At 46.4% G+C, this 18,304-nt stretch overlaps 4 protein-coding genes across 4 annotated transcripts in view; 1 reads left to right on the top strand and 3 right to left on the bottom strand.

Annotated features, from left to right (window-relative positions):
- Nucleotides 1-54: 54 nt before the first annotated feature.
- slc25a1b (slc25a1 solute carrier family 25 member 1b) lies at nt 55-5,199 on the bottom strand. The gene is made up of 9 exons (XM_068753306.1): nt 5,075-5,199; nt 2,535-2,642; nt 2,320-2,419; nt 1,974-2,112; nt 1,436-1,520; nt 1,109-1,213; nt 892-1,007; nt 736-809; nt 55-376 (listed from the first exon to the last, which is right to left on the bottom strand). The coding sequence occupies exons 1-9, from the start codon at nt 5,190-5,192 to the stop codon at nt 262-264; spliced, it is 960 nt and encodes a 319-aa protein (XP_068609407.1). The 5' UTR covers nt 5,193-5,199; the 3' UTR covers nt 55-261.
- Nucleotides 5,200-5,794: 595 nt separating this feature from the next.
- On the top strand, nt 5,795-11,263 carry zgc:56235 (Voltage-dependent anion-selective channel protein 2-like). Its single transcript, XM_068753307.1, has 9 exons — nt 5,795-5,922; nt 6,833-6,903; nt 7,406-7,455; nt 9,092-9,244; nt 9,330-9,382; nt 9,538-9,759; nt 9,899-10,049; nt 10,136-10,193; nt 10,286-11,263. The coding sequence occupies exons 2-9, from the start codon at nt 6,837-6,839 to the stop codon at nt 10,375-10,377; spliced, it is 846 nt and encodes a 281-aa protein (XP_068609408.1). The 5' UTR covers nt 5,795-5,922; nt 6,833-6,836; the 3' UTR covers nt 10,378-11,263.
- A 413-nt stretch (nt 11,264-11,676) lies between these two features.
- tor4aa (torsin family 4, member Aa) lies at nt 11,677-16,027 on the bottom strand. Its single transcript, XM_068753153.1, has 3 exons — nt 16,022-16,027; nt 13,671-14,126; nt 11,677-13,147 (listed from the first exon to the last, which is right to left on the bottom strand). The coding sequence occupies exons 1-3, from the start codon at nt 16,025-16,027 to the stop codon at nt 12,290-12,292; spliced, it is 1,320 nt and encodes a 439-aa protein (XP_068609254.1). The 3' UTR covers nt 11,677-12,289.
- Nucleotides 16,028-16,930: 903 nt separating this feature from the next.
- Nucleotides 16,931-18,304, bottom strand: part of brap (BRCA1 associated protein) — a 1,578-nt gene continuing 204 nt past the window's right edge. Inside the window, exons 2-4 of the mRNA XM_068753151.1 lie at nt 18,288-18,301; nt 18,077-18,216; nt 16,931-17,602 (exon numbers count right to left, since the gene is read on the bottom strand). Of these exons, the coding sequence (XP_068609252.1) occupies nt 17,373-17,602; nt 18,077-18,216; nt 18,288-18,301 (384 nt within the window). The 3' untranslated portion in view covers nt 16,931-17,372. The remainder of the gene's footprint in view (nt 17,603-18,076; nt 18,217-18,287; nt 18,302-18,304) is intronic.

The raw sequence follows: 18,304 nt of genomic DNA, 5'->3' as shown, positions 1-18,304 counted from the left end.
CCCCCTGCTCCTTTTCCTGAGCCCTTAAGGAAATCCCCCCCCCCCCATCCCTGGAATTTGGGGAAAATAAAAGAGCATCGACTCTGCAAACTGGAGCCTTTCTTCATGCAGGTCACGCTTCTACCTGAAATAACTGTTAAAAGTGAAATCAAGAGTCGAACACTCCTTTACTTTCCTCCTGGAAATCAGAGGTAGACTTTGAACCCGGGTTGACGGCGATTATTGGGTCGGGACTCCTTATGTAGCACCAGGGTGTCCGTTTCAATCCGTCTTCCAGACAATGTTCAGGACCTTCACAACTTCCTCATAGATAACAAAGACTATGGCAACGTCCAAACACACCCGACACAGTCGAGGGACGGTCCCTTTATAGAACCTGAATGGGACAAAGAGAGCGAATGAACAAGCATCCTAAAAGGTTCCACATGCATTCGACATTTGTAAATGTAAAGGTTATTTAAAATTACGTTATCACAGAACTCTAGCTGCCTTTAAATGCAACAATTTACCGTGCTGCTTCTTTAATATGTATACGAAGGAAAGATTATGACTATGATCAGCATTATCGACTTTCTGGTTCGACAACTTGCACCGCAACCACAGGAAGTCCCTTTGAATGCACAAACTGTCAGATCTTTATTTCTGGAGGCAACCAGGCAAACTGTGATTTGACCCTTCATGCCGCCGGATGTCATATTTCCATAGCAACTATTAGAACACTGCCCGTGGACTTACGCCAATGGCCCCTCGTGCTTCATGATCTGTAAGGCGCAGTCCACCGTGCCTTTGTATTTGTGGGCTTCAAGACCCTGTTAAATCACGGACATGCGTGTGAGTTACACTCCTCAGTGTTACGTTTCTGACATGCCGAGACGTGACCATTCAACCAACCTGCATTCTGGTCTTAATGACATCCAGGGGAGTGTTTCCGAGCACGCTGGCAGCACCAGCGAAGGCTCCAAACAGCCCAGTTATCACAGGGTTGATGGACTTGTTCGGGTTGTCACCTTGACATTTCAGGAAAAGCAAAAAAAACAAACAAAAAAAACAAGAAATTACCATTTTCATTTGCCAAGTGTGGATATTATATGCACCGACTCACACACACCTTTGTACCAGTTCCTCAGTGATGTCATGACATAGAAACGGATGGCCTGGTTCGAGCCTTGCTTCAATACGGTAGCTGTCAGGCCTTGATACGTCCCCTTCAGTCCTGACAACACGACGATATCGTCAGGCACAAAAAAAGCAAAGCGGTCACTGCGCCCAGAGTCAAACGCATTCATCCACTTTTTATAATGCAAGAAAAGGAAGATTGTGTCTCGGCAAAGCCAAAAAATATCGTACAAAATCCATGCGGGTTGCTAAAATGATCATGTAGTGCGGTTTGGACCAGTAGGTGGCAGCAAAACACAAATTAATCCCCCCGCCTTACCTTGAGTTCTAACTATCTCCCTCACGCCATGGAAGAATCCTTTGTATTTTGGGTTTGCCGACGTCTGATCGTGGATGAATTTCACCTAAAATGAACCCAGGATTATCATAAACATGTGAGACAGGTCGATTCGGTCCCGGCAGAGTAACAAGCCTGTCGGTATCTAAACTGCCGTGACTTTAAATCCATCCAATTACAGATGAGAACTGATGCTTGGTTTCCTTCTGCGGCGTGATACAGTGAGAAAGTAGTTCTGGCTTGAAATGATTTAATGTAAAACATAATAGCCAAATGTCAGTGGACACTCATAGCCCTTATTGGGGATGAGGTGTTCCAGCTAAATAAAGTCCATCATGCATCCACTCAATCCCCATAAACATTTTGGATGGCGACACGAATCAGCAATAAGGAAATATCTGCTGTAAAATTTCATCACTAATCTTAAAACGACATTAGTGACAAGCAGAAAATCCTCGTGACACAAATAAGCAAGCCATAAATTCATGCATGTGTAATAATGCTGTCTTTTTTTTCTTACCTTAACTGTCTCCATAGGACAGACGACAACCACCGCTTCTGCAACTCCGGCCCCGAGGCCACACAGGAATCCTCTCTTGCTGTCTAGTTTCCCATTTTCATCACGCATCTTATTACTGAGGTACTCAAACATCCCAAATCTGGACAAGAACCATAAAACATTCATGTCTTAACGTAAAACAAATTTATTAATCCTGTGGGACTGCCCCAATTTAGAGCATTTTTCATAACACACGTCAGAAATTTTTAAATGTACATTAGAACCAATCCTTTTGAACTGCTTGTTTCGTAAAACCTAAAAGCCAAATGGCACAAAACAGGAAGTATGTGTGAGGCTGAAGGGTTACCTAACAGCTGCTTTAGGAATAGAACCATAGACCAGCGAGCTTAGACCTCTGTAAAGGCCCCTGACCCCATGACTGTTCACCGTCTGCTTCACACAGTCAACTGAAAGAGGGCGGAAAACAGAAAACTGATCCCAGTTACAATCTGCCACGGAGCGCAACTGCATAACAAAAAAAATCTGACAACAACAGAAGTGCAGGATGAAGTTCAAACTCACCGCCGCCTCTGTATTTGGGAGGATTTGCCTTCTCGTCGAGCTGCAGCTGCGTTTTTACATACTCTGTTGGGAAGGTGATGCAGATCTCTATGCCTCCAGCTAGCCCTCCTGACATAAAAAAAAACATTACAAAATCAAGTGAGCAAAAACTGATTTCAATTACAAGAAGGGACATTTTCTTTTCCAACAGCTCTTGGAGTACTGCCGTAATACTCATAGAACCTGAGGTTACGATGTGTAACCAAACATCTCCACAAAGTTTAACAGGAAAAAGAAACACACCTCATGGAAATATGGCCAGTAGTTTGTTTGCTTTTTGCCATAATCTTGCAGAGAAACCAACAAACAAACCGACGGACGCAGGTAAACGCTAAAAAAAAGCATACAATAAATAGGAAAGATGGGGTGATAAGACAAAGTAAAAATACATCAAACAATAAATACAGGTCAGGAGTTCTCCCTTTCAACAATTGTCAGAAATACTCAGAGGGAGGAGAAAGTTTCCCGTCTGACGTCAGTGTCTGGTTCCACCTTAAAACACTTGTTGTTGTACATCAGCAGTTCAAGAGCCAAACACGCAGCCCAGCGCCGATTGGCTCAGCTGATCTCAGCGGGATCCGCCTACAGCCACGCCCACTGGCCTGACTTCCGGGGGGCGGCGTGTCACCAACGCTGGAGGCTGTCAAACAGAAACCTCTTCCTCCGATGACGCAAACGCTCCATTGGAAACCAGAAAACCTTCGACACGCCTCCGACAGGTTATTCGACTTTCAGCCGCGTGCTTCAACTGAAACGGAGCGCTGGCAGTGAGCGACACACCCAGCCCAGGCATTCGTGAAGCTGTCACTCAAGGACAGACGAACAGATGAGGTGAGACAGGAATATGATGTTCGCAGATGACATTGATCTGCATTGAGAGCAGGTAGAGGAGAATTTAGAGAAGTGGAGGTCTGCTCTAGAACAGAGAGGAATGAAGGTGAGCATGCGTGGGCCTTCTCACGATTTTATTATGCTCGCATAATGACAATAAAGTATCTTGAATCTTGAATGGGAGGATAGGGAAAGGTCTACAAGACAGCGGTGATGTCAGCCATGATGGACGGCTGAGAGACAAAGACAGGAGGCGGAGCTAGAAGTGGAGGAGATGAAGATGCTGAGGTTCTCCTTGGGAGTGACCAGGTTGGACAGGATTAGAAATGAGACAATAAGAGGGACGGTGAAGGTTAGATGTTTTGGAGACAAGTTCAGAGAGGACAGACTTTGATGGTTTGGACATGTCCAGAGGAGAGACGGGGACTATATCAGTAGAAGGATGCTGAGGATGGAGCTGCCAGGGAACAGGGCTAGAGGATGACCCAGGAGAAGAGACATGGACGTAGTGAGGGAGGACATGAGAGTGGCTGGTATTGGGGAGGACAAGCCGAATGTGCAGTAGTAGCAGTAGTAGTAGTAGTAGTAGTAGTAGTAGTCCACACAGTCAACGTCATCAAGCCTCTGTGTAATACCTCATTTACGTCCTGGTGTTCAGGCTGCAAAGACACAAATAACCAGTTTATCAAGTCCCACATTGGTGGCCAGTCATGAACAGGCAGTTGGGAGGGACAGTCGAGTCGGGCCACGGTTCCGGGACAGAGCGTCACTGCAACGTTTCATTACAAAGAGCAATGAATGCCACCAAGGAGGGAGGCTACTCTTAAATCCTGCAGAAACTACAAATACACTCAGCGGAGGGGCGGACCCGACACCCGACCAATCACAGCCCGGCACGGAGACGCTGGAGTTCGGACCTTTCGCTGTGTGCCAGGACTTTACGAAGAACCATGATCGACATGAACTCTGATTGTCGTCAGTCAACAAGTAACCCTACCACCATCATCATCATCATCATCATGTGTGACACAATGCGAGATGTTCGGTGCAGCGGATCTTCGTCGGAACCGTTCAAGTTCAGCAGAACAAATTCTTTAGGGCCTTTTGTGGAACTGGTTTCTGTTGGCCCAGTACTTCCATGGTGGCAACACAGAGGCCCAGGAGTCACCCTGACAAAGCAGTGTGTGCACAAATTCACCAAGTCACGATTATTCCTTTGATTCGTTTGACCACGCCCACATTAAGGAAGGCGCGTCACGAACACCGTGTTTGTTTGTTTTTGACGGTGACGTGTGTGATTCTGCGCGTCTCCCCAGGGGTCACCGGAGGTCACCGGTAACATCAAAAGAACCAAACCCGAAAAGTAAAAACATCGGAATTGAGCAATGCATCTTTCCCCCCCCCCCCCCTTTCCTAAATATTATATTTTCTTTCCACAATCAGCCTTTTATCAGTTTAAACCGACCGCATACCGTGACGTCACAGTTATGACATGCACGTGGGCCGAGCGACTAAAAGACGTCTTTGGCACAGAGATAATAAAAAGTGACGCATGCACGTCGCCCCTTGGGCCCGTTTCATCCAATATTCTAATGGATGATCTAACATTTATCTGATAATTAAACAGCCTCCGTTATTTAAGTTTAAACACCGCCGGTGACTCGTCTTACCTGCCAGGATGGCCTTCCCGGGGTGCGTGAGTTTCGCTTTCCCCGCCGGAGCAGCGGCGGCGGCGGCCAGACACCGGGGTCTGTGGAACGGGCTCACAAGTTTAGCTCGATCAGACATAATAGCTGCGATACAACAGGCTAACTTTCTCTAAAGTCAATCCGGATGCGCTCGGTTGTTGCGCGTGCACACACACACACACACACAGCCAGCAGCAGTCGGTTCTCGCGCAGTCCCAGGTGCTTCGTGCTGGAGTCGCAGCGCAAACTTTGACCATTGGACCTGAAAAGTTAATGTTTGTGTACTTTTCACAGTGAAGTTGCCTTCATCCAGGGCGGGGCAAGGATCGATACCCCCCACCGGGGCGTGCAGGAACGCCATGTTTGTTCAAAACGTTTAAGGTGGACTGGAACAATCAGTTTTTCCGACACCTGCCAGTAGGGGGCGGTATTATACACCCGGATGGTTTGGACATGTCCAGAGGAGAGACACGGACTATATCGGTAGAAGGGTGCTGAGGATGGAAGTCAGACGCCACTAAGCTTGGCCCTGATGATCAATAGGTTCATGCAAAATATTTAAAAACAATTATCTATTCCTGAAAGGCGTTTATTGATTAGTTTCTGTTTGATAGTGATCAACTAAACGCTTCTCGGTCCTGTAAAAGTCGAAGATTTATCGCTTGTTTATTGAACGACTCTTTGAGTTACCGTACTCTTACTGCGCATGCGCGATTTGTCTCCTTCATTGTGCCCTAGTGCTCCCTGCTAAAGTAAGCTAGCTGTCAACCCCAGCCAGGAGCATCACGACAGGGAGGATCCAGGCTTCACTACCGAACACACTTGCACTGGTAAGAAGCACGAGCTATGCGAATTACGCGCAAATATACCAGTTATATTCATAATTACTTAAATTTGATAATGACCGCACAACTGCGGTATTTGCTCTGTGGCTAACCTTGGAGAGGTTAACCACAGAGCAAACCTGCAAAGCTAACGGTGAGTCTATTATCTAATGATATCTAGCCTTGTGGTGTGCATTTAAGTCATTCGATCCCCGTTTCACACCGCAGCCATCCATTGCTGTCACGCTAGCTCAGCTTTTAGCAACTTCACCTGGATTTGGGTCTAGCTAGCTGCTAGTTGTGATATGCACGGAGCCACAGACGGATTCCTATTTAGTGGTTATATAGCCTTATTGTTTTCTTGCTAGTTAGCTAGCTTGTTACTGCAGCAACCTACAGCAGCTATGCTAGTTATCTGTGACCCCCCCCCCCCCCCGGACTGGCCCATCTGCTGTCCTTTGTCCTAAACGCAAGACGAGTCAAGTAGGACGTTTTGTTATCGAGCACTACAGAGACCCGACACGAGCTGCACTAATAACACTGTTATAACAGTATTATTATCTGTCATAACAGTATCATTATCTGCTATAACAGTATCATTATCAGAACAATCTTGAGCTGTTTGGAGTATTTTATTCTGATACTTGAACAGCTCCTTAGTTAGCTACGACACGTAATTGTGAGGACATTTGTCCTCTCATATAGGATTAAATTAAATATCTGAGGGGCTTTCAACTTCAGCTTTCCCCTCACATGTACAGCTCGTTCCCTTCTGCTGCCGCTTTTTCCTCGCGTGACAGTTAAAATAATGATCTTTGCATGTGTAAAACCTACTTTGGTGTTTTGCCATCACAGCGTCTGACTTGTTCAACACGTAACGGGTAGTTGGAGGCACTGATCACGTTGTCTTCCGCAGCACAATGGCTGTTCCTCCTTCATACTCAGACCTCGGCAAGGCTGCCAAAGATATTTTCACCAAGGGCTATGGTAAGTATAATATTAGCCCAATATGCTAATTATTAATGCGTCATGAAGTCTGAAATGCATGGCCTGTCCAAAATGGGTCCAAGTACGGTAAGTAAGTACGGGCATTCCTGAGCTAGCAGTATAATAATAAGGTTTATTCAGCATCTGAATAAACCAGATTTTAAATTTTGCTTTGTTTTAATGTCATGTCCCATCTGCTTGCGGATCTAAAGTCACACACCCAAACAGAGTTAGGCCGCCATTGATTTGTTTAGTGTAAATAAATAAATGGAGAAGAACCTTTGTGAAGCGATTGAATGACCTCTGCCCAAAAACGGCTGCTCGTTATGCTAAGCTAAGACAAATTCTACTTCATATTGAACTTTTTTTATTTTTTATTTTTATTTTTTAAGGGAAATAATCTTCATTCAAGTGGCTAAACATCCCCCACGACCAATTCTCGTGTTTTGTTTGATTTGCTTTAGCCTCTTCCTAACCTGGTCCTTCTTTTGACCTCTACCAGGCTTCGGTGTCGTGAAGCTGGACCTGAAGACCAAATCACAGAGTGGAGTGGTGAGGACGCTCTTATAACCCGGTGTTCATTTCTGGATGCTTTCTCCTCCGCTAAAAGACTCCACACATTATACCTGACCTAAAACCTGGAGCTCAGAGGTTTCTCAGTGGTGCCGATGCAGATAAGCCCTGCTGAACCCGTGACCTGGTGCAGGGGGGGGTCAGGTTTTTTAGGGTTCATGGTTCCATATTTGCGTTGTCGGTCCCTAACTGCTGCTCTGTCTCCATGCTGCTGCGCTCCGTACCGGACTGCCTGTGCTCTGGTGTAGATGGTAAGATCGGCGTCAGAGCTGATGTTTCTATTGTTGTAGTCGCCATCATCATCACTATCCACCCTATATACACACACATATATATATATACACACATACTATCATCATCCGTCTTTGTTTATTGTCTTCAGTCATTCTTACGGCATGATCAGTGTTTTATAGAATCGTCTTCTGCCAGGTCGCCTGCTTCTTTTCATGTTAAGTTCAGAGCTTCATTGTTTTATTACTTCAGATAGTTTATCATTCAATCTTTGAAATGTCAGAAAACAGTGAAAAAAAACCCAATATTAAACTTGATATTGAATAATGAATTAAACTTTATTTTACCTTTCAAACACGAAACGTTTCATAAGATGCAGGCGTTACCTCTGAAGCACCTTTGACCTTTTACATTCCTTCAATTAAATCGGGTTTTTGGGTACATGCAGCGGCCCAGACAGATTATTGAAACACACTGATCTGCTTTAGCTTTCCCCGTAGCGTTATGTGCTCACCGGTTTATTTTTGTGGGGTTTTTTTTTGCAGGATTTCATTAAAAATCATCCAATAGATTCCCATGAAATTCGGAGGGGTGTGTCATGGGTCCGAGCAATATTCTAGTTTACAGCTTTGGTGCTTTCAATACTTTACAATGCGTGTTTTCTATCATTTTACTATCACAAACTAACTATTTGACAACCAACGATCAGACAAAGACACTGAAGTGCAAAACACAAAACGGTGTACGAAACATACAGGAGGTGGCATCAACCACTAAAGTGTCTTTAGACATGAAGAAAACTACATGACAGAAACGTGAAAAGTACCCCCGACTCACCCACGTCCACTACCCCACAGCCACAGACCCCCAAAAGCCCATGATAGCGACCGGCTAGCCAGCAGGAGAACACAAGTCCTCACAGGTGGGCTCCGATCACCTCCGTTATCTCCCACACCTGGCGGCAAGAGAGAGAAGGGGGGCGGGGCAGAACAGCCTTTTGTTCACGTTTCTTTTTTCTTCCTGTGTCAAACAGCAGCGCCATCTAGCTGCCGGAGGTGTAAACACAATGAACCAAAGCCAGAGAGATGCACACAAAATATTGATCACTTAAAAACAAAAATTAAGATGCCTCTTTCATGCAGTTTTGCCATGAGTTCATTTATCTTATAGTTTTTCTGTGTTTTAATGGTGTCTTGCATGGATGAAGGTTAAAGTTGTCTCATTTCTTTATTTTCCATCAGTGCACTTTACAAAGTTCGTCTCTTTTGTCCACATGATTTTCACCTCCATTTTGAAAGTCTCTGGCTGTTTTTTTTTTTTTGCTAATATAGATATTCCACAATGATCCAAGAGTGACGTTGGTTCGCTGATGATTTGCTTTCAGGAGTTCAACACGTCCGGCTCCAGCAACACGGACACAGGGAAGGCCTCAGGGAACCTGGAGACCAAATACAAGATGAAGGAACTGGGCCTGAGCTTCAGCCAGAAGTGGAACACAGACAACACGCTGGCTACTGAGGTCACCGTGGAGGATCAGGTACGTCCGCGCTGACTTGTTCGCATGGCATGTTGCAGCGGAATAAATGGCTGCAGTAAAACCTTGACCTCATCTTTACCTGCAGCTGACGCAGGGACTGAAGGTTGGCTTGGATACGTCCTTTGTACCAAACACGGGGTGAGATTATATTATTGTGTGTATCTGTCATATTAGCTTACATGTGATATCATGCAGCAGCTTTTTGACTTGTCTCTGAGGAGTTCCGTGACTTTTCGACTTTGAAAAGTCACAGTTAGAGAATCACCATTCAACTCCTCAAACCCATTATTCAGTAAAAAGAGCGGCAAGCTGAAGACGGGCTACAAGCGTGACTACGTGAACCTGGGCTGTGACGTCGACTTTGAGGGTCCCATCATCCACGCTAATGCCGTGTTGGGCTACGAGGGCTGGCTGGCTGGCTACCAGATGGCGTTTGACACGGCCAAGTCCAAACTGGCCCAGAACAATTTCGCGCTGGGACGCAGGGCCGGGGACTTCGAGCTGCACACTCACGTGTGAGTATTTTATCCGTCGTCCTGGTTTTGTGTCGGCCCTCGCTTTGAAACGGACGTGATCAGAGTCGTTCTGCATTTTGGAGTGGCGTGGATTATCTTGTGTGCGCGAGCGTCACTGAGGCCGCGTCTCTCCTCTCAGTAACGACGGCACAGAGTTCGGCGGCTCCATCCACCAGAAAGTGAACGACGAGCTGGAGACGGCGGTCACGCTGGCCTGGACGGCCGGCAGCAACAACACCCGCTTCGGCATCGCCGCGAAGTACAAGCTGGACAAAGACTCCTCTCTGTCGGTGAGTGTGCTCCGGATGTTGATCGCAGAGCGGCTGCGAAGACTCGAAAAATCACCTCTGCCGTTTGGCTTCTCGTTACGTCACAGGCCAAAGTGAACAATGCCAGTCTGATCGGAGTTGGGTACACCCAGAGCCTTCGACCAGGTAGGGGTGATCAGATTTTAGATACGTCAACCACGTCCTCCGTCGACCTCGCGTTAAAATCCGTTAAACTTCCCGTCTCCGTGTCTCCTCAGGCGTTAAGGTGACCCTCTCAGCCCTGATCGACGGGAAGAACTTCAACACCGGTGGACACAAAGTCGGCATGAGCTTTGAGCTGGAGGCGTGAAGACATCTCAGGCCAACCAACGAAGAAGAAGAAACAGAGCCCCTCCCCCCCCCCCCTCACTCATCTCCCCCTGCCTCGTTCACTCGTTTCACGGGCGTCTCTGACAGTCGCGGTCGAGTCTCAGCATCATGCTAAAAGGCAGAGAAGTTGATCCTGGAGGAAGCTGCGTGTAGATTCTCATCAGTTTGACGTGATGCTATTTATTTACCTGTAGCTCTTGGATGACGTAGCCGTCGGTGTAAACGTGTAGCTCATTAAAGCTTCTGTATTCGGCTGTTCTGTCTCTCGTAAAGCATGTGAAAGTGAAAAGAAAGGAGGCGGAGCTGAAGGTATATTCGCTTAGTTAGGGGAAACAAATCTTTTTGGCTGTGTCGTTTCCATCTTTGGACTATTTAACCCATATAAATGTTTTCCAACAACGCATTTCATGAAGGAATTGACTGAATGTAGGAAGAATATTTCCACTACTTTTTCATTTCAGATGCTGTTAAATGATCTTTAAAAGCTTTCCGACTCGTCAAGTTAGGTGAAATCAATATGGTGGGATCCTCTGGAAGCTCATATAGATAGTTTGTATTTCTACAATATTGTTTTCACCTAGCTGTCTCAAAGATAGCAAGTACTCTGCTCTGCCTGTAGCGTCTCGGTGGTATCGCAGCTGTTCAGTGACAACAGGCGTCTCAACTTGACGTCCAGCCGTTTCCTCGTGATGCTCTGGGACTGAACTCATCGCTGTCGTCGCTCTCGTGTCCTAAAGCAACCGACGCTCCCTCAGACCTGTGCAGAAAATACACCCGATCGTCCTCTGAGTGATTCAACACTATTTTGTCATGTCACATTTTTCCCCTAATGTCTATAATAATAATAAAAAAATAATTTGACACAATATCTGAATGATGTTTCTTGTCCAAATATTGTGGAAGGGATAATTTGAGAAGGTCATTGGGGGGGGGGGGGATTGTTTGTGATAGAAATATTCCTTCCTAATGCTAATTTAATTAAATTCTTTCTGAACAAACTCCATTCATGCCAAGATAACACAAATAAAAAAGCTAACAACTAAACACCGTATTCTCACCTAAGTTGAAGCAAAAGTTTGATATGATTAAATATGCATATTTCCCTCTAGCTAAAAAGAGACAAACGCTTTTTTTTTTGCGAAATGAAAGTCTTCCAGGATTGTTCTGGTATCTTTAATGTCAAGATACCAGAAAATAAAAACAGATTACAGACAATAGGCTCATTAACATCAATAAACAAAAAAGTTACACATTAATGCAAGTCCAAGTCTGTGCTGACTATAGATATTTATTTGTTTGGATGTAAACAGGTAATTAATACACGGATAGATCAACACAGATCTATTTTAATACAAACTAGCTTCAAGCAGCTTTCCTGCAGGTCCAAAGCAGATGAATTAACATTACTAGTTGTTAAATTTCATATTATATTAATCCACAGGGTAATAAGAAGGAACCTTTTTTTTTAGCTTTTAATGAAAGCAAAGTCACATTTGATGTTTACGCGCCTTTATAAATGATTAACTGTCGGTCTTACACCTTGTGTGTAATTGGCTCCCTCATGTGGTTGTTCTCCTAAATAAAAATAAGAATATGTAAAATGTCTTAGTTGATAATTATATGTAATAGTGCACAACTATGAATCAGTGTTTTGTAGGACACACACAAAACTTACCGGAGTCGAGAGGAAAGCCTCCTTTATGTGTTTGCCGTCCAGAGCTCTTTTGCTGACTAACAAACATCGGTTTGATTGATCTTTGCAGACCAATCGCTTCACAAAATTGACCCCGCAGCGTCACATTTCACTCAACAGAGCCCAACATCTGGGTCTCAGCTTCACCGCCGTACGCTGGAGTTCACTGCTTCTTCATGGTTTTGTCTTGCAGAGCATTTCACAGCAGATTGACTTTAGCCACCACTTGCTTGCAGCCCGTTTTGGAATATTGACGCCCCCCTACCTCGGGGTAGTATTCAATCTCGCCTGCGAGGCGCTCTATGTTGGCGTGATCCGGGTAAAACCCCTCTCGAGTCATTTCGTCCAGGAAACACCCGACCACGTGACCTTTCTCCAAAAGGCCCAGAGGTAGGACCTCGGCTTCTGCCCACAGCGGGTGAAGCGTCTCCAGAGTGCTGCGTAATATTGGAGTCAGCTCTTTGACAATGTTGCCGTAGTGACCGGACGCTGACATTCCCATGAAGACACTTGAAGCGTTGCGCAGCACGTGGTCGGTGATGTGTGCGTGGCCCAGGCTGTTCAGGAACAGGTAAATAGCGTTCAGGTGTTCGTTGGACTGTTTGGAGGACAAAGGTCGCCGCAGCGCATCCAGGATCTCCCCGTGAATGTGCTCCGCCTCGTCAAAGACGAAGAGTGGGATCTTCTCCTCCTCCTCGGCTCGTTTGACCATGTCCGAGATGAGGGCGGAGAGGTTGCGGGCGCAGTGCAGCGCGCCGGTCTCCCGGGGACAGTGGTGGAGGACGTAGTACTGCAGCACCAGCTCCTCCCCCACCACGGAGCGGAAGTGTCCGGCTAAGAGCCGTCCCAGGTGGCTCTTTCCCACGCCGGTGGGGCCGTGCAGGGACACCACGAGGGGCTTGTTGTGGACGTAGGTGGACAGGTACTCCTTCAGGTGGGACAGCAGAGCCCCCACAGCGCCCTGCTGTCCGAACACCTCTCTCCTCAGCGTCTTCTCCAGCCCGTCCAGGTCGTACCGGAGAACGTGGTCGTCCAGGTTCTCGATGGCGTTGTACACCTGTAAGCACAGAGATCCTGAGTGCACGGTGAAGCCCTGACGTCATACTGGTCTTAGTCAAAATAAAATGATAGAATCCAACAATAAGCAACCAAACTAAAGCGGGAGACCCGGCGACGCAATAAGCAGCTACTGGATCTTGTCTTCTCTTCGGAAGCGAAACAGTCCGTGTCCGAGTTTATTCCTGCTTATTACGGACATTCGCAAGCTGTAAACAGGAAATACGCTAAATAAACTACCGTCATGGCGATGAAGAGACAACAGTCGGACTGACTACGAGGCTCTCGGGCCTGCGTGAGCCGACAGAGCTGTAGCTGCGCGTAAATATTTAATAGTAAAGTAAATTAAATGTCCTCCGGTCCTTAAATGTCTCCCTGACGGGTTTAATAGTTTTGTATTTAATCGAGGGTTTAATAGTTTTCTTCTAATCTAGCAGCAGCAAACGGATTCTTGTTTTCCCCATACGTACTTAAACGCATCTCCCTTCCTCAGTACTACTCAGAGTTGTCCTTGTCGAGTGTACCTGGATGAAGACGATGGCGAAGAGCAGGTAAAGGCAGTACTTGGCCCGGCTGTGCTCCTGCTTCGGGGGGGCCCTGGCGCCCCTTCTGTTCGGAAACAACACTCGTTTCTTCCTCCTCCTCTTCCTCCTCGGTTGGACTGAGGAGGACAGTGCTGGGAAGGAGCGGAGGGTGGGCAAGTCGAAGGTGAAGATCTTGGGGCTGCCCTGTTTCGGGGCCCCCGTGAGGGCCCAGGCCAGCTCCTGACGCCGCTTCTTCATCGCCTGGTACTTCATTTTGATGCGGATGACGGCTCGCAGAGTTGTGGCGTAACTGGCGAGACTGGGACTCGAACTGTCCACGTGCTTTTCCTCTCCCTCTCCGTTCACCTCTCCACCCATCTCTTCATCCATCTCTTCATCCATCTCCAGCTCTCCCTCCGTTTGGGAGGCGGAGCCGCTGCTGTCCTGGTCGCTGACCTGCGGAGAGGGAGAGGAGGCCTCTAAACAATCAATATGTTGATACGATTTACTGCTTATATGATAACGCGGCAGCATCTCTGAGTCCAGCAGCTCTCCTGCCAGCAGAGGGCGCCACACAAGCTCCATTACAGGTTTATATAGAAAAGGTAGGTGGGGAGATGCATTAAGAAGTACAAAGGAACACCCCAAGTGATGTCTGCTTGGTCTGTTAGCAGGATGCTACATGTACAACGTGTGACGTTTGGAGCGAAGAATCAGGATACGGATCTCTAGATTAAACCTTTCGTCTTGTTTTTATCATCAGACCTTTATACCTGCACCAATAGCAACGTGTTTATAAATGAAGTGAAGGGACTGCTGGACGTTGGATCTGCTTTCTCGGCATCAGCGGAGGCGGCTGAGCTGAGAACCACGAAAACGCTTCACACTAAAATGCAAAAAAGCCTCTCTTGAATTCGCCGCTGCGTCGGTTTTACAGATGTCTGTCGGAGGGACATCCCAGACGGGCGGGGTGTCCCCTGACAGTAAGAAGAGGAGTGTGTGAAACGGTCAAAAGGCGAAGAACACATGATGCCAGAATTGTTCCAGATTCATGACTCTGTTGTGAGGTCAGCCGGAGTAGAATCTGGGCGGTACCGAGCTAACAAAACAGTTTATAACAGAACCCGGATAAGAGACAAGCGATAAGAGATGCTATTAGAAAGCAGCCGCCTGCTGTTCCTTCAGATCATCCAACACTTCAGTTTTATCAGATGGAATCAGGCTGCGTTTCTAGATCATTGCCGCTTCATGCTCCCATGCGCTCATAGCTCCAGGGCGGGACTTGGGTTTGCCTTCAAATCAAGTGGAAAATGCTTTTGAAATGTTTTCACAGACGGAAGGAAGTGCAACTCTTTGAGGAACTGGCCGTTTCGCGACTCCGCGCCTCTGCACCAATCGGACTCTCGTGTCCTTCCATCTGCGGTTGCGTTCACGTTTCACTTTCTGCAAGCGCTGAAGTATTTTGTCTTGTGAAATTTCAACAGTTTAAATATCTGTGAATCGTCTGCAGAAATAATCGGTTTTATAATCAGTCTGCAAAATTATAGATTTACTTCTCTTATGTAATATATTTCTCTTCGTCACACAAAAAACTACGGCGCAGAATTCCCTGAAGCTTCAGGTAGGTGTGTGTCAGAGGTCAGAGGTCACATTTTTCAAAGGATTAGAATTTTGCATTGTATGTTTACGTGTAACTTTGGTCACATAATAAAGAGGTGCAAACAGATAATCTAACAATCATTAAATGATTTAAAAACAAAAAAATGTTTCCAGTTTTAGATATAAACCAAATAACAAATGTGACTCTAAATCACACGTGAAGGTTCCAGTTTTTACGAGACGTGTTAATTACAGCAGCAGATCCGACTGAGATTCTCTCTCCCATTTGAGGAGGCTTTCTCTTCTCGTAAAAAGCAGGTGCTGCTTCTCCTCTGGGTGTCTTTTATTTCTACGGAAAAAAGGAGGAACTATATCGGCTGCACCCAGCACAAAAGAATTCAAGCACCAAGGGAGAAGAGAGTCTGCGTTGGCTCTTCATCCGACCCACATGCAGGGACCTGAAGGCACTGGCTGCATACCAGGCATTTCTGAACTCTTCTTGTTTCCTGACACTAAAAGCGTCTCCCTCTCTCTCTCTCTCTCTCTCTCTCCTGAATCTCGTCTCCAGATCAGCCTGAAAAACATGTTCTAATCTGAGAAAGGAGACGCAGGCTGTCGTTCTTGCCTCCACAGCGCAGACGGGCACTGAATGGCTCCCCGTTCTGCACAGCATGTGCAGGAAAGAATGAATGAAGAGGTGAAGCAAAAAAAAAAAAAAAACAGGAAGGGAATAAATCTCCTTTCTTTCTTACCTCCATTTGGCTCTAAAGTTTCTGAGGAGAAATTCAGTCCATTGTTTGAAGCAGAGAAGCCTCAACCAGCCTCAACCAGCAGCAGCTCCGCTCAGGAAGAGAGCGCTCACCTCCTGCTCCTGCTCTAAACCATCCCCTGACTCCTCCTCCTCCTCCTGCTTGGAGGAGGTAACAACTTTACATAAAATGGTCCCATAAAGCTAAAAGGCGGGTGGGAAACTAGGAAACACTGAGATCCACAGAGATTATGGGAAAATGTCAGCTGCAATTTTATGTCAATAAGGTTTTTTCACATCAGTTTGGCATTTCTGGACTAACGGCTTAAATACTTATGGTTGTTGTTGTTGTTGTTGTTAAATAATAATAAATAAAACAATTCAAATCTTCAGTATTTTATCAGAATGAAAAATGCTGACAAAAGTTCATGTTTGACTGAACTGTTCCTATAATCGGAAATAAAAATGAACTGAAAACACAGTATTGTTATTTAGGTCAGATTACATCTGAATACTTCATAATCACTGTAATATAAAAACAAAAAATATAATCCATAAATAATAGATAATACATGAAATGGCTAAAAAGGAGTCAAAAAATACCATTAACAAATGAATAATAAAGTAAAAACCAGCCGACAGCATGTGGTGTTTTCAGGGTTAGCGAGTTAGCATAGAAGCTGACAGGCCTTTAGCATTTACATCCAGTTTACTTCCAAGCAGCTGCTGATCTAAACTGTTAATGTTGCGTGATGGAGGGATTAGTCACAGGGGACAGCGTCCCGACGCGAGACATCAGTCCTGAGGGACCAGGAAGGTGGTCTTTATTTTAGCTCCTACACTTTCTACACTGAAGGAAGTCAGAACCAGAACTGAACTTGAGACTCAAAGCCAAGAACAAAAAAAACCCAAATCCATCCATTTTTATAAAATAGTACTGAAGTACTTGTTTATTTACTTTATTTGTGCTACTAACAGTTAAAGCTTTCGGTTTATTCTTAATTTGGACAAACTCAAGTCACTCTGAACCTCTGAACGGAAGCGGCTACCCACAGGAAGAACAATCCTCGTATGACATCGTGCACAGCCAATCAGAGGCAGAGTGGGCGGGGCGTGGCTTCAGAAATTCACTAAAACAAAGTTTAAACTTGGCATCACACATCAGAAAAAGCAGCACGGCGAATCGATTCTTCCGTCTTCCCTTATCGTTGTCATCCTGAGAAGTTTTCTGTTTCTTATCAGAAATATTTCTTCTCTTTGTCGAACACATTTTAAAAAGGATAAGACGCATCATCGCAGCCTGGGCACAGATTAACATAAATCTGAGCAAATAAATAGATTGTGACCAAAACAGGCTACTTCCTCTTCCTGCCCCGACCCCTCCTGCCCCGGCCGGAGGAGGACCCCGCCCCCGCCCCGTCCGCGGCGCCGTCCGACGAGCTGGCCGGGATGTCGATCTGCCCCTCTTGGATCTCGCTGCGAGCCTCTGGAGGCAGGTGATCGATCTGCTGCTGCGTATCCAGGTAAAACATCACGTCTCTCAGCTGCTCCTGCAGGTCTCGTATCGCCACGTCCTTCAGATCGCCTGGGAGGAGACAGCAGACAGACTTGACGGTTTCCACGGCAACGGCGCTTTAAGCTTTGATGACAGGGGAGGAGACGTGCAGTGCTGGAAAAGGTGAGTGAACGATGCTCAACCCACTCGACTGCTGCTCCCCACACGAGGAACAACCCTCGCATGACATCATCATGCACAGCCAATCATAGGCAGAGTGGGCGGGTCATGGCGTCAGAAGATCACTTCCTTTCAGAGATCATATGGCACTTACAGATGTTTAAATATATTTTATCATGTGTTTTTGGTCTCCACCACCCTGACGGATACGCCTGACTCTTTAGCGCCCCCCTGTGTTCACCAGGTCTCTGTTGCCTGAGGCGACTAAATCGCAGCTCCCATTTACAGAGTCAACATTCGTCCCGTGACGGCGAGAGCTTTATTTTCTTGAGCTGTAGATTTAACCCGATTCGTCCCGCACTGAACAAACATCCTCCGTCTCACCGCTCTCTTTTCCGCCGCGCTTCTCCTCAGCCAGCTGGGCCTGCAGCTGCGTCTGATTGGCTCTCAGACAGCGGTTCATCTCCTGCTCCTCCTTCAGCTCTTGGCTCAGCTTCGCCAGTCGACTGCCGAGCTGAACACACCTGGGGGGGGGGGGGGTAAATTATATCAGACGCCGGCGTGTTCATTTCTAGCTACGGGGAGCTTCACCTACTTTTTCTCCGTGCCCTG

This window comes from Brachionichthys hirsutus, chromosome 19 (genome assembly GCF_040956055.1).
Source record: "Brachionichthys hirsutus isolate HB-005 chromosome 19, CSIRO-AGI_Bhir_v1, whole genome shotgun sequence".
NCBI lineage: Eukaryota > Metazoa > Chordata > Actinopteri > Lophiiformes > Brachionichthyidae > Brachionichthys > Brachionichthys hirsutus.
The sequence above is the reverse complement of the archived record's forward strand: the minus strand, read 5'-3'. Positions and strand labels throughout refer to the sequence as shown.